We start from the raw sequence: 16,012 nt of genomic DNA, 5'->3' as shown, positions 1-16,012 counted from the left end.
AGGAAAAAGCTTTTTTCAGTGAAATTTTAGGAAGGAAGGAAGGAAGGAAGGAAGGAAGGAAGGAAGGAAGGAAGGAAGGAAGGAAGGAAGGAAAAAGCCCCACTTACTTATTTTTGTTTCAGTTGCATTTGTTTTCGGGGTTTTAGATATGAATTATTTGCCTAGGCCAATGTCCAGAAGAGTTTTTCCTAGGTTTTCTTCTACGATTTTCATGGTTTCAAGGCTGACATTTAAGTTCTTAATCCATCTTGAGTTAATCTTTGTATATGGAGAGAGACAGGGATCAAGTTTCATTTTTCTGCACATAGTTATCCAAATTTCCCAGCACCATTCGTTGAATAGAGTGTCCTTTCCCCAGTTATGTTTTTGTCTGATTTGTCAAAGATCAGTTGGTTGTAGGTATTTGGGTTTATTTCTGGATTCTCTATTCTGTTCCACTGGACCACGTATCTTCTCTTGTACCACTAGTACCATATTGTTTTGGTTACTACAGTCTTGTAGTATATATAATTTGAAATCAGGTAAAGTGATATCTCCAGCTTTGTTCTTTCTGCTTAGGATTGCTTTGGTATTCTGATTCTTTTTTGATTCCATATAAATTTTAGGATTGCCTTTTCTAATTCTATGAAAAATTACACTGGTAGTTTAATAGGGATTGCATCAAATCTGTAGATTACTTGGGTAATATGGTCATTTTAATAATGATTCAATAATTTAATAATGATTCAATAATTTAATAATGATAAAAACCATTTAATAATGATTCTTCCAATCCATGAGCATGGGAGATTTCTCCATTTATTTGTCTCTGCAATTTCTTTTATCAGAATTTTGTAGTTCTCCTCATAGAGACCTTTCACCTCCTTGTTTAAATATATTCCTGTGTATTTTAGCTTTTTGGCTGCTATTATAAATGAAATTGGGTACCTGATATGACTCTCAGCTTGGCTGTTATTAGTGTATAGCAGTGTTACTGATTTGTATGTGTTGATTTTATATACTGAAACTTCACTGAATTCATTTATCAAGTCCAGGAGTCTTTTGGAGGAGTCTTTAGGGTTCTCTAGGTATGAGATCATATCATCAGCATACAGAGGTGGCTTGATTTCTTTTCCAATTGGGATATCCTTTATTTCTTTGTCTTTCCTGTTTGCTCCAGCTAGGACATCCAGTACTATGTTGAACAGTAATGGTGAAAGTGGCCATCCCTACCTTGTTATAGTTCTGAGGGGAAATATGTTCAACTTTTTTCCATTTGGGATAACACTGGCTGTGGGTTTCTTGTATATAGCTTTTATTATTTTGAGGAATGTTCCCTCTATGCCTTTTTTGCTCAGGGTTTTTGTCAAGAAGGGATGCTGGATTTTAAAAAATGTCTTTCTGCATCTATTGAAATGATCGTATGATTTTTGTTTTTTTGCTTATGTAGTGGATCATGTTTACTGACTCGTGTATATTGAACCACCCTTGCAACCCTGGGATAAAATCCATTTGACGGCGGTGTATTATGTTTTTATGTGCTGTTGAACTCAGCTTACTAATATTTTGTTAAGGATTTCTGTGTCTATATTCATAAGGGATATTGGTCTGTAGTTTTCTTTCGTTGTGTCTTCTTCTGACTTTGGTATCAGAGTAATACTGGCCTCGTAGAAGGAGCTAGAAAGGATTCTCTCAATCCTGTGGAATAGCTTCAGTAAAACTGGTACCAGCTCTCCTTTGAAGGTCTTGTAGAATTCCGCTGTGAGTCCATCAGGTCCTGGATATTTTTGTGTTGGGAGACTTCTAATTACTGTTTCAATCTTGCTACTTGTTATTGGTCTGTTCAAAGTTTCTCTTTCTTCCTGATACAAGGTTGGGGGGTTGTATGTTTCCAAGAATTTATCCATTTTTTCTAGACTGTCTAATTTGTTTACATAATAATCTTGAATGATCTTTTGAACTTCTGTCATTTCAGTTGTGATGTCTCCTTTTTAATTTCTTATTTAGCTAATATGAGTCTTCACTCTTCATTTCTTAATTAATCTAGCTAGTGGTCTATCAATTTTGTCTATCTTTTCAAAGAACCAACTTTTTGTTTCATTGATACTTTTTTCCTTTAATTTCAATTTCATTTAGTTCTACTCTGATCTTTGCTATTTCTTTTCTTCTGGTAGCTTTCGGTCTGGTTTATTTGTGTTTTTCTAGTTCTTTTGGGGGTGATGTTAAGTTAATAATATGTGATCTTTCAGTCTTCTTAATGTAGGCCTTAAGCACTATAAATTTTCCTCTGAGCACAGTTTTGGCTGTAACCCAGAGGTTTTTATAACTTGTTGTCATTCACTTCAAGGAAGTTTAAATTTTCCATCTTGATTTCATTGTTGACCCAAAGATCATTCAGGAGCAAACCATTTAACTTCCATGTTTGGTTTCACAAGTTCTTGTAGTTAATTTCTAGTTTTATTCCCCTGTGGTTTGAGATGGTGCTTGATATGACTTCAATTTTTTGAATTTATTGAGACTTGATTTGTGGCCTATCATATGGTCTATCTTGGAGAATGTTTGATTCATATGCTAATGGGAAAAATGTATATTCTATAGTTTGGGAATGGAATGTTCTGCAGATATCTGTTAGTTCCATATCCTCTAAAGTCCTGTGTAACTCCAATGTTTCTTTGTTGACTCTCTGCCTTGATGATCTGTCTATTGCTGTCAGTGGAGTGTTGAAGTCTCCCACTATTATCGTATTGCTGTCTATCTCTTTTGTAACATCTAGTAGAATTTGTTTTATAAAGCTAGGGGCTCCAGCGTTAGGCACATATATATTTAAAATTGTGTACATTTATCATAATACTACAAGAAAGGAATTGGCAGTAAGGGAACACTGCCTGGGGGGGGAGGGTCATAACATCAGTTAGGGAATCTGAATCTGAATCAGGCAAAGTGAGGACCAACGGGAGGCCTAAACTTCACCTGTAAGTTGACCACTTATGTGCCCAATCCTGAATTGTACCCCACATTTAAAAATAAAATAGTAAAAAGTTTAATATAAAATTATGCCTTCTCATTGGATTGATCCCTTTATCATTATATAATAGTCATCTTTGTCTTTTCAATTGTTAATTTAAAGTCTGTTTTATCTGATATGAGATTGGCTACTCCTGCTCATTTTTGGACTCCTTTACCTTGAGTCTATAGGAGTGTTTGTGATTTACGTGGGTGTCTTTAAGGCAGCAGATATTTGGGGTGTTTTTCAAAAATCCATTCTGCTAGTCTGTACCTTTTTAGTGGGGTACTGAGACCATTTACCTTCAGAGTTAACAATGATATGTAAGGTACTATTTTACTTATCATACTGGTTATTTGGTTGCTTTATTTATTTTCTCTAGAGTGTTGGTGTTGCGTAAAGCCTATGCGTTTTATCATTTCCAGCATTTCTGACTGGTGTATTTTGACCTTTTGTTACAATATTTAGGACTCCTTTGAATATTTCTTATAGGGCTGGTCTAGTGGTGACAAATTCCCTCAGTGTTTGTCTGTCTGCAAAGGACTTCATTTCTCCTTCATTATGAAACTTAGTTTTGTGGGATACAAAATCCTTGGCTGACAGTTATTCCGTTTGAGGAGCCTGAAGATGGGTCTCTTTTGAGAAAGCTGCTGTTAGTCTGATAGATTTGCCTTTGAAAGCTATTTGATGCTTTTATCTTGGCTCTTTTAAAATTCTTTCCTTCACATTAACTTTGTATAGTTGTAAGATTATATATCTTGGAGATGTCGTTTTTGCGAGGGTTCTTTGGGCTTCTTATATCTGGATGTCTAAATCTCTGGCAAGGCCAGAGAAGGTTTCCTCTCTTATTCCCTTAAATAAGTGTTCCAAAACTGCTGCCTTCTCCTCTTCCTCAGGAACACCTGTGTTCTTGGCTGTGGACATTTTACATAGTCCCACATTTCCTGGAGGCTTTGCTCTGTTCTCTCAATTTTTTTTCTTTATTGCTACCTGATTGGGTTAATTCAAAAGCCTAATCTTCAAGTTCTGAGATCCTTTCTTCTGCTTGTCCTGGTCTACTGTTAACACTTTCCACTTTTTTCCATTTCCAGAATTTCAGCCTGTTTTTTTTTAAGGTGCCTCTTTTGAGAATTTTTCCCCATGTCCTGAAAAGTTTTTAAAATTTCTTATGTTGGTTTTCAGTTTTCTCTTGAAGTTCCCTGAACAACTTTTATCATCAACCTTTTGAATTCTATGTCTAGAATTTCAAAAATCTCATTTTGGTTAAGTTTTGTTGCTGAAGAGTTGGTGTGGTGTTTTGGAGGTGTTGGAAAATCTGTTTTTTCATATTGTCAAAATTATTTTTCTGGTTCCTTCTCATTTGGGTAGACAATTTCTTCTTATTTGAGATTGGCAAGGGTTTGACATAGGCACTGTAGGGTTCCCTTGGTTATATATAGCCTTGGTATGGTGAGTTTCTTAACTGCCAAAAACAGCAGCCCTGTGCTGTGTACCTGCACTGGTACGTGGCATCCTGAGTGGCCAGAGTGGCTTGGAATGTGTTGTTAGCAGGCATTTAGCATCAGGCCTTTCCCAAAGCTGAGGTATTGCATCCAGTGTCGTTGCCTGTGCTGTTGGCCTCCAGTCTGACAGGAGGCAGCACTTGTGGGGGAAGGCCAGCTCTGAGAGTGGGTTTCTCCTTGGCAAGTGCTGCTGCAAGGAAGTGCCCAGTCAGCCTGGGCTGAGGGTGGGGCTCTGGGATGTCCCACGTTTTCTCCAAGTTTCTACCCTTCTGGGGGGGTGCAGGGAAAAGGAGATAGAGCATCCCGCAAGTTGTGCTCTTAGCTGTCCCAGTGGGGATTGGGAGAAAGTCCCAGGCCACTGGGGTAAAGTTGTTGTGCAGAGCAGGCCCAGAGGAGCTCACCAGGGGAGTAAGAGGTTGCTATGGCACCTCCTCCCACCTGGCTCCTGCCTTGGCCTCAGGCAATCTGGAATCTGAATATCAAGGTGCAGCTGGTCTCAGGCCCTAAGGAGGTCTTAGGCAACCCACCCAGCCAGGAGCTGTCTGCGGCCTTAGAGTCTGTCCTTGGGGCTTATTCCCTTCTAGGTCAGCTGGAAATTAGCTGCTCTCCCTGCAAGGGTTGAGTTCCTAGAAAATGGTGGCTGGTGCTGCTCAAGGCTTTTTTCCTGCACCACACCACGGCAGGGCACAACTGTGGGGAAGGCAGTTTCCCATGAGGGACTGGGGTCCCCCGAGTCTCAGAGAGTCCTGCGAGTCTGAGGCAGGAGCACAGAGCTCCTGAATTCCCATCACTCACCTTCCCACTGTGTCTGTAGGCTGTGGGGTCTATAGCGTGCAGATAAGAGTCTGGACAGTTCCAGCCCAGGTCAGTGGATTTTCTCCTTCTTTGCTCTGTGATTATCATCACTTCTTTGGAGACTCGTGGAGCATGCAACCAGGTCTGCTCCTCGCTGGAGCTGAGGAACTCTATCTTGGTTTACTCTGTAGGAGAAACTCACTCTAGTGGCCTCTTGCTGGCCATCTTAATTGCTCCCCAACATGTACTGATTTTCAGAAAAGAAAGTAAGATCTGCTTCTGAAGGGAAATAATCTGTCCGTTCAAGCTTTGAGGAATGGCCGCACGAGTCTGAGCTCACTCAAAGGGAAATGAGTGAGTGGATGTCAATGTGCATTCTGAGTGGATGAGGAAGAGCTCGGCCACTCTACTTTATGAGGCTCTCTACCTGCTAGCTTTTCTTTTAAGTTTGGGAATGCGGGTAAGGGAAGGTATGGACAGTCTCCAAGTTTATGTAGAATGTTTTACCAATTCACCTGTGAGCTGACAGGTGTGAAGTTCATGTACTCACTTCTAAAGGTTATTAACAACATCCCCATTTGACAGCTACAGTCAGTTATGTCTAGATGACTCCTTTTTTTAAGCTCTAGCATTTAGCCACTGGTAAAAAGAAGGTAAGTAAAGCGCAGACTTCTAGGAGCTCCCTGTTTTAGGCTGTCCTTTAATCAAACAAGGCCCCTCTAGAAATAACAAGTCTGAATGTGCTACAAAGTTCCATTCCCTCAACTGCCCAACAACACCTGCAGTGACATCCTCTGAAATGTCATATACATAAAATTATATTAGGGCAAAAAGCAAAATGGCAGTTAATATAGGCTATAAAGTTATTCTATCTCAAACCACTAAAAGTCTGATGAAATATGTGTCTCCATCTCTAAGTATGCATCTGCCAGTTGAACAACTCACAAGGGTGGGATGAGGGGAAAGAATGAATTAACAAATAAATAAATACAGAAGAATATGCCTAACTCTAATGATTGATTGCCACCATACTTGTCTTAAATTTTGCAATACAGCAACATCACACTCTCTATATAACTAAAGAGCAGGGATGTCAACCCCGAAGAGCACTTCCAACCTTGATATGAAGACCTTTTATTTACTTTCACACATAATCCTAACAAGTTTGGTCATTTGAATGCCAGGCACAGAGAAGATATACGCTGTTGCAAACAAGAGAGAGACTGCTGAGAAACCATACTGAGACAGAAGCACTATGTGAAAGCTGGCAACTAACAGGATTTAGAACAATTATACAGATGGGACATAAGAATGGAAAATTCCTCGAGTCTGAGGCCACTAAGGTAGGATATGGGACTTTCTGTACCCCTCCAGGCCAAGTGGTGTCTCTGGATTCCATAGAGTGTAAGTACAGATGTTCTTAGAGATATTCATAAATCTGGCCATGATGGCTTCCAGCTCAGGGCTTTTGCACTAGCTAAGTCCTCAGCCTGGAACTCCCTTCCCTCAAGCTCTGAGGATGACTGGCTCTTACATATGCTTCATATTAAAAGTCCCTTCCTAAAGAAGACTTCCATGGACACCCTAAAGCAGTGTACACCCTCAGTTCACCCAAGGGTTAATCTCAAATATATGTCATGCTACTTTTCCCATGAGTGCTACCATACCCTGAAATGATCCTGCTTGTGATTTGCTTACTTTTATGGTATTTCTATCTCTCTACAAGAAGAATGAAAACTCTAAGGAGGCAAGAGCCATGTGTCCCAGCTGATTTCCCATTCCCAGTGTTTAGCAGATAACAGATGCTCAAAAAAGTATATGGATAAAGCAACAAATGACTGAATAAATGAACTCCTCAGTTTAATCAGTTCCACAAAATAGAGAAGCATGCAACTTAAAGAACTGCCTTGAAAATGAGTGAATAAAATAGTTTTAGACCCAGAAGACATGGCCCTCTATAATTCTTCACATAACAGTTTTGAAGAGTCAAAGCTTAAATGTATATATATGTTATATGTACACAAAGTCCTAAATGTGTAAGAGATATGACCATACAGTGCTGAGTAATGGATTAACAGGATAGGCAGAACTTATACATTCCAAGTGTGTTTTATATCTTAAAACAGTTATTCTGTCAACTTTCTGTAAAAACATTTTATTGAACCATATTTATGTTAAGTGAACTATGGCAGTACTCCTATCATTATTCATTAAGGTTTTCTACTTTAGAATTACTATCTAAGTCTGTGGCACTTCCTTTTCAATATACTCAAGTAGAAAAATTGCTCTTATTTTGGGTAAATTTGATTTTTGAAAAGAACCACAAATCTTTGGAGCTAAATGGAATGAACACACTTTTAGAGACAGGAAACAATGCATGACAATAAAATAATAGCATAGAATGTCCTAGAGACATGCCAAGGTAGACAGAAATCTCACCTATCTTTCAGGAGTACTCTAGGCATTCAGTACATTAATGTACCTAGAAGTGGCCAGCACAAAACCTTGCACAGGGTGGGTGCTCAGAAACGACTAGCTATCATTATCCTTACCTCCGAAGGTGGCTGCAAGAGATAAAGTCCTGAAGCACATGGAGCAGCGACAGCAAAACATCTGCAGCAAGTACTCCTATACTAAAGTGATGTCTTTAATGAAAAGAATTTTTACTCAACAAAACAAAACAAAGCAGTGCTTCTACTTTATTGCTTTACACTACATTCAGAGAGGTCACGTCAAAAATGCATGGGTTTTTTTTTGAGTCAGTATCTCACTCTGTTGCCCACGCAGAGTGCAGTAGCACAATCACAGCTCTCTGCAGCTCAAACTCTTGGGCTCAGGTGATCCTCCCACCTCACTGACCTAGCAGGAGGGCTGAATCAAGGGTGTGCAGATTACCCTGTTATAACCTTGGATCCAGACAAAAAAGGCCCCGACAGGTAGTCTGGTATCAGGCTTACTGGGGCACTTAGTAGAAGCTGACTGAATAAACTAGCAAATGAATGCCTGAAAAAATACCTCTCTTATGTCTATGTGTGACATTTGAGGACCTGTAGGTGGTTTCAAGAAAATTGTAGCCCAAATGAATTTTGTGGACAGATACCTACCTCTCTCAATCCCTCTTATACCAGTGAAGAGATGGTCCCATAACCTTCTGACTACTTGAAAGTGAAACAAGCATGTCCATTCCCAGGGACTGTGGAAGAAGTCAAAATGACATGTGGGGACAATGAGTCCTGACCAGAGAGACCCATCCCCTCACCTGAGAGGGTAAATGTGGTGGCAACAAAAGAAAGTAAACCTAATTTGTCTAGAATACTTGCCATCAATTTCCCCCACTAGGATGATCTTTCCATGCATTCATTCACCAACATTCACTATCAGGGGCTGTGGGTCAGGCAATAAAGATACACATGCGAATGAAACGTGGCCTGTCTGTATGTAGCACACTTTTGGAAGAGCAAAGTGCGTGCCATGGGGTTCCAGAAACAACAAAAAGAAGAGGAAAGGGAGAAAGAAGAGAAGAAGGGAACTTAGAGTGCCCACGGGGGGTCAGGTGCTGCCATGCCATCTCCATTCTCATCTCCCTCAATCCTGGAGGAGATGACATCCACGGTGCACCACCTGACACTCCTCCTGGAACACGGAAGGAAGGAATGGAGATTAGGAAGCAGGCAGGAAAGACAGTCATGGTAGAGAGGAGCGGAGAAGAAACAGGAAGTATAGCCCCAATTAAAGCAGTATGAGGAGATGAAGTGTGGGCTACTAAGAACCATCCCGTCTGACACCTATACAATACCAGCACTTACAGGAGAGTTCAACAGCCTAGATACCTGTTAACAGAGGAAGAGGGACATAGCGACAGCAGCTTTTATAAAAGGAAGAGGTAAAGATGTTATCATTCGTGAGTTTCAAGATTAATATGTGTTGAATGAGGCTGCTACACAAGGGGAAATGGCCAACCTAAAATAAAATTTGATTTGCATAACACAGCCAAAAAATGGAAAGTGTATACACCATCTGGAAAAAAAGGTTTTAAGCTGTTTATCTGTGTTGTTTCAGACTTTAAAAAAAAATGTCCTTAAGAATCAGATTCTCCTGCAGCCATACATATTTCAGCCGGGTGTGGTGGATCATGCCTATAATCCCAGCACTCTGGCAGGCCAAGGTGGGAGGATGACCAGGAGTTCGAGATTGGCCCAGGCAACACAGCAAAACCTTATCTCTACTAAAAATAAAAAATTAACGGAGTGTGGTGGTGCACACCTGCAGTCCCAGCTACTTGGCAGGCTAGGGCAGGAGGATCACCTGAGCCCAGGAGTTTGGGGCTGTGGTGAGCTGTGATGGTGCCACTGTACTCCAGCCTGGGCTACAGAGTGAGACTCTGACTAAACAATAATAATAAACAAATAAAATTTAAAAATATACATATTTCAATCGAAACACTGAATGTCCTCTGTGGCAGGGGCTCCCAATCCCTGGGTTGTGGCCTGGTAACGGTCTGGGGCCTGCTAGGACCGGAGCTGCGCAGTAGGAGGTGAGCAATGGGCAAGTCGATCCACGGCAGCATCAGGTTCTCCCAGGGGCACAAACCCTACTGTGAACTGCGCGTGCGAGGAATCTGGGCTGCGCGCTCCTCATGCCTGATGATGATCCTCACCCGACCCGCAACCCCCATCCATGGAAAAACTGTCTTCCACGAAACCAGTCCCCGATGCCAAAAGGTTGGCGACTGCTACTCTGTGGTACCTAGAGCTGAATAGGGTGGATTCTGACCTGGGAATGGCAAAGCGTTGCAGAGGCTAAAATTTTAAGGGTCTGCCCTCCCCCCCCAACAACTTACTTCACAGTTCAGATCTGTGACAAGATTCAATGTACCACCTTCAGCGATGTTTCTGGAATGATTCTAAGGATCTATTCCATGAAAGAAACCACCACAAGGCTATCAAGTTTCCAAGCCAAAGAAAAGGTACCACATAAAACTCCAATTCATAAAAGTTGGCCTCCCTGTGCAAACACAAATTATTTGTCAGATGTGTACACATTTTGTGGGCAAAGACTACACTAGTCCCAGAGTAAGTCTCAATAAATATCAGTCAAATTCTATATGCCTCTATATTAAAAGCATCTAGAAGTAAAAGTATGTAGAACAAAACTGGCATTCAATTATGTTGCTGAATATTTCTCATGTACCATTTGTTTTAAAACTTTAATGTTTATTTCAGTCACTGAAAGGAAGTACTATCTTAACTAAAGTAAATAATGCAGCATATATTTTTTGCTTGGGTAGCATACGTAGAAATAATCAGTTTCTAATCTCTCCAGGGCTTATCTAGGCTACAATGGTTCCCAAGCCTCATCTTGCTTTCCAAAAGTCAGTCACACCTATGAAATATCAATGATGAAGTCACTGTATACTCCCCTGTGAAGGCTTAGGACCCGGGTGAAACACACTCCTGGCAATTAACCACGCTGAGGTTGTAAAGGAAGCCGTGAGAAGTCCCACATGTAATGGAGGCAAGAGGAAGCTGCTGGGGTGAAGGGCCTCCCTCCCTCCCAGCCCTGTGCCTTCCACAGATGGGAAAAGCAGGCCCAGAGGGGATCAGATGAGTGAGGGGAAGATCTGGGCCTGCTGTCAAATCATGCCCTTTGCACTAAGCCATTCTGCCTTTTGCACTGATGGCAGATTCAACACTGTGTATAGAGCAAGTGAAGCAGATCTCGTTCACGACTTTTGAAGTCAAGCCTGTCACTATAAAGTACAGCCATTCCAGGCATCCTGTAATGAGAAACTAACCCATCTCCGACAGCTAAGCCAAGTCTTGTGGTTCTTTGGGAAGCACATTCTCTGCCTCTAATCACTGAACCCTTGATTTGGTCCCACACCATCTGGCACTAAGTTACTACCAGGGGTGCCTACAGTACTCAGTGATCATCCACGTTCGAGAAATCAACTACCACTTGTTAATGGGTCCAGCCTTTGCCTCTTGGAAGGAGAGCCTGACTGTGGAGGCAAGTACCATCCTGAGAAGCATGATGCTCGGCTCTGAGGCCAAGGAGGCCTGTGCTACTTCCTGCTTGGCTACCACCCACTGACTGCGCGACTGTGGTCAAGTTAGTCGCTCTCTCTGACACTAATGGTACAGTTAACGCCGCCATCCTCACACAACACCTGGCACAGACGGGTGTTGGCCTCTTCTCCTCCTTTTCCCAATGATCCTCAGAGTTTTATCTTAGCTAATTTTGCCTGCCTTCTCCTGCATATTGATGAAGATGATAAAAACAACACTGTGTCATTGTCATTAATCTTATGTCGTCTTATTTAATCCTTATAGTAACTTATAAGAGTTTCTTTTTTTTTTTTGAGTTGGCGTCTCACTCTGTCGCCCAGGCTGGAGTGCAGTAGCATGCTCACAGCCTTAGTAGCCTCGACCTGTTGGGCTCAGGTGATCCTCTGCCTCAGTCTTCCAAGTAGCTGGAACTACAAGCATGCACCACCACACCTGGCTAATTTTTTTTTTTAAATTATAGACATGAGGTCTCACCATGTTGCTCAGGTTAGTCTCAAACCCCTGAGCTCAGGCAATCCTCTCGTCTTGGTCTCCCAAAGAGCTGGGATTACAGGATTGAGCCATTGCCACATCTGGCCTATAAGAAGGATTCTATTACTCATGTTTTACAGATAAGGAAACTAAACATCAGAATGGCCCTAAACCATTCAGCTAGTAAGACAGAGTCAAGTTCAAAACCAGATCTTCCTAACCCTAAAGCCTGCATTCAAAACCAAGTTGCTCTCCAACCTGTCAACCTGATCCAGTGGGGTCCAGAAGATAGAGAACTCCTCAAAAAGGTCAGCCAAGGAGTCAGTAATCAGCCCACGAGACAAACAGCTTCAAAAGCCTTTTCCTTCTCATGCCGGGAGGCTCATTGTAAAGGAGCCAAAGAGTAGCTGAGATCAGCACTTTCTCTGAGAAATTAAGCAACTCTTTAAAGGCAGAGGAAAAAAGACAAAAAGCAAAGTGGGAAAGAGTCAACCTATAGCTTGCTGGGATTGTGCCCTCCAAGCAGGTCGAACTTGAGCTGTGTATCAACCGCTTCGTGTAGGTCCACCTGCTAAATATTTTGCTTGGCATACTGAATGTTAGCCAAAACCAGGGAGGCTTTCTATTTAGCATCAGGCACACCCTGGGAACTGTAGCCCTCACAGACTTTACTAATTGAGAACTAGAGACTTGGCAGTAGACATCATTTTCACTAAAACTGATCACTGGCATGTGTACCTACACACAGAAAATAGGTTTAGTATTAATAACCAACCACAACAACATGTGGAGATGCACAGGATTTTGAAAGCTTCCAGACGTCCTTTAAAGTATTGATGACTCTTGAAAAACACTCCTGAGAGTGACTGGCAAAAATCTTAGAAAAGAATAAGTGGGCTTATCTTTGGGGTCAGCAAAGACAACAGGAGCTTATTTATTAAAGAGGACTAGCTTCTTACCTGACAATTCTAATCCCTGCTCTAGCCCACTGGGAGGTCACTCTTGTGTTCAGTCTGCACTAAACATGAAGGGGATGAACAGGAACACCCATCCGTCAGGCTCCTGCCTTCACAAAGACCTATGTCTCCAGAGGTCAGGTCTGTACTAGGTGTGGGGATGCCTGAAGACTAGACCACTCTCTCCTTCAAGGTGAATGAGACAGAGAACAACCAAGTACCTGCCAACATTTCTGAGAAGAGATATGCTTGGTATTAAGCATCAATGAGACCAGGTGGCTGAAGCAAAGGACTACATGGAGAATGGAAAGAGAGGGACAGGGGCATGTCACACAGGGAGGAAAAGGTCACAGAAAGCAGTCTGGATTTTATTCTGGAGGCAATGGCCTGTCCAAGATGAAGTCACTGGGGTTTTAAAAGAAAGAGGTGATTCATTCTAACCTTGAGAAAAAGACTCTGACTTGTGCTGAGAACGGAGGGAAAGGCACAAGACTGGAAAGGAAGGAGCCACTAAACTGCATACTGCACCAAGAGAACGTCTCTGAAGTACTTCTGTGGTGGCTCAATCCACTTCCTCCTCTGGGACCACACCTAAACTCAACGCTTCCCCCAAATCCCCTCTCCCCCACGTCCATTTAGTACCTCAGTGATGGCATCAAGATGCTCAGCTGGAAGCCCAAGTCACAGTCCTTGCTTAACCCTCTGTACTCCACAGGCCACCACATTTTGCCAATTCCATCTCTGAAGCAATTCGTTTCCTTTTTACAGAGACGGGGGTCTTGCTGTGTTACCAAGGCTGGATTTGAGCTCCTGACTCAAGACACGCTCCTGCCTCCGCCTGCTAAGGAGCTGGGACCACAGACACACACCCCTATGCCGGGCTCTTTCACCGCATTTCTAAGACTCATTTGCAGGGCTCCTGCCGTCCGTCGGACTTGACCAGCCCAGGCAAGAGCTGCCACAGGCAGGCCGCCAGCGGTGCCCCGCCTTCAACCTTCACCCTTCACCCATGCGTCTTCCACACCAACGGAGAGTGTTTCCAGTGTACGCATCTGCCGTGCAACTCAGTGGCTTTCAAACCCAGAACAGAGTGGAAACCAAGACCGCGGCTCATAAAGCCCTTCTTTACTTCACCTCAAACTGCTTCTGCAGACTTTCCTGTGCTGCCGGCCTATTGTGCCACTGTCATTTTCCACTTTATATTCCTGACTCTCCGAGACAGAGATGCCCAAATGTATCAGGCCTCTTTGGAGCCTCTGTGGCTCCAAAGACGCTAATCCTCATAACTGAAATTTTCTCCTTTCTGAATAATGCCTCTCTCTGTCTTTTCTCCACCATCTTCTTAACAATCTTACAAACTCATGCTCAATCTTTAAAATTGGACTTTATCACCCAATAAGAAAGTTTCACTTCTACCCTTCCCTAATTAGGAAATAATCTCTCCTCATCCACTAGTGCTATGAGAGCACTTACCAGATTATAACTTTTTCCTTACGTTTCCATCTCTGACAAAGAGAGGCGATGAATCTTTTAAGATACTATCTACACGTGTGTGAATTTTTTTTCCCCTCTTCTTTTTCCAGTTGAAGAGCTAGCTTGCTGACCCTATGCCTCAGGACTACATGTGAGGAAGAGATCTGAAGTGCACAGTGCACAGAAAGAACCCTGTGCCGGATACGGAATACCTGGCATCCGTATCTGACTGCCCCTCAGATCTCTCTGGTTTCTAGCTTCTTCATCTGGAAATGTGTTAAGACTAACAAGACCAATCTGCAGTCTATTCTGGCTTTAATTTTTGAAAATCAGATATTTTTAAGTCTTAGGGACATTATTCTTCTGCTTCAACTCCCTTAGCATGCTAGATTTTGTTTTAAATAAATTTTGATTTTTAAAAAGTAACACAAATAATATAAACACTGAAACAGACTGGGGAAGGATCTTACATTTAAAATTTCCTTACAATTAAAAGGGTAAGTCACCGCTTTAATCTCAGATTCTAACTCTAGCCTTTTCTGTGTCCTTGTTTTACATCCTCAGATCTCCAGGAAGTTGTCTGAAAGGTCCACCTTGAATTTCGTATTCAAAGACTTTGTCAATCTAATAAGAAAGGCATTAATGATGCCCTTTTGGAGAAAAAGAAACTGAGTCAGAAGTGGGCATCCAGGGCCAAAAAAAAAAAAAAAAAAACAGTAAATGGCAAAACTAGGCTTTTAACCCTGGAAAGTTTAATTCTAAAGCCTATGTTCTTTCTGCCCTGTCTATGTCTCAAATTAAAAAATATGTTTTTATTCCACTACTTATCATGCCCAAGGATGATACTGCTAAAGCTTTTTATAGATGTCTCATTTCCCTATTTCTGAGGACAGAAGTTTGAAGAGAATATAAACTATAGGCCACTATGGTGATGTCTCTGCTTCACTAATGAGTTTAGACTGCTTGTTTATTCACCAAAACAAACCTCAGAGCTGTGGACCTAGACCTGGTCATTGTTGAGTAGTGGTTTGTTTGTTTTTAAAGAGATACAGACCTAATAAGGCAGAGGAGACCAAGAAGCCCTAGCTATGCATTTGCATAAAGAGTACTAAAAATAAAAGATTGCTTCCCATGAAAAAACTGACTGGGGTAAAAAAAAAAATAACCAAATGTATTAAAGCAGCAGTTCCTATACTGTGGTTTGTAGAAATCTGTTTCTGAGAGATGCTGAACAGTATTCTGAGGAAAAAGAGTTAATAACACATTTGGAAAATACTACATTCTAACTATATCTTTTTCCTAGAGATACTCAATGTAAATTGAATAGCAAAGACTAGAATTTTTTTTTTTTAATCAATATTTTTTATTATGGTTTTGTGGAGTACAGTTAAGGGTTAGGTGTACAATTACGTTTCATTCAGGCACCCTGTTGATAAGAGGTGTTTCCCCATCCCCAGACAGATATTTGCTACTGTTAATCCCATCCCCCAAGACTAGAATGTTTTAAAGAAACATGCTTAACTCTATATCTCAATAACTTCCAATTAAAATATACAAATACTTAAAATTGGAATGCTTTGTTTTGTTTTTATTTTTCCATACCTGCAGAACAATGTTTGTTGAAACACCAATACAGAAAACTCTTAATTAAAAAAAGAATCTTTAAAAGTAGGCCTCAAAAAATATAGCATGTCCATCAGCTAAAGGAGTTTTCTAAAGTCAACAACAGATTCTGTTAAGTCAACAACAGAAACTATCAGAAAA

General features: G+C 41.4%; 1 protein-coding gene across 1 annotated transcript in view; it reads right to left on the bottom strand.

Moving 5' to 3' along the window:
• ASAP1 (ArfGAP with SH3 domain, ankyrin repeat and PH domain 1) overlaps positions 1 to 11,300 on the bottom strand; it is a 204,050-nt gene extending 192,750 nt beyond the window's left edge. Inside the window, exon 1 of the mRNA XM_021719251.1 lies at positions 11,256 to 11,300. Coding sequence (XP_021574926.1) covers positions 11,256 to 11,300 — 45 coding nt within the window. The remainder of the gene's footprint in view (positions 1 to 11,255) is intronic.
• Between the last annotated feature and the right edge of the window lie 4,712 nt (positions 11,301 to 16,012).

This window comes from Carlito syrichta, unplaced genomic scaffold (genome assembly GCF_000164805.1).
Source record: "Carlito syrichta isolate Samal-C Ts95f unplaced genomic scaffold, Tarsius_syrichta-2.0.1 Scaffold113813, whole genome shotgun sequence".
NCBI classification, from domain to species: domain Eukaryota; kingdom Metazoa; phylum Chordata; class Mammalia; order Primates; family Tarsiidae; genus Carlito; species Carlito syrichta.
This window is presented reverse-complemented; position numbering and strand designations above follow the sequence as displayed.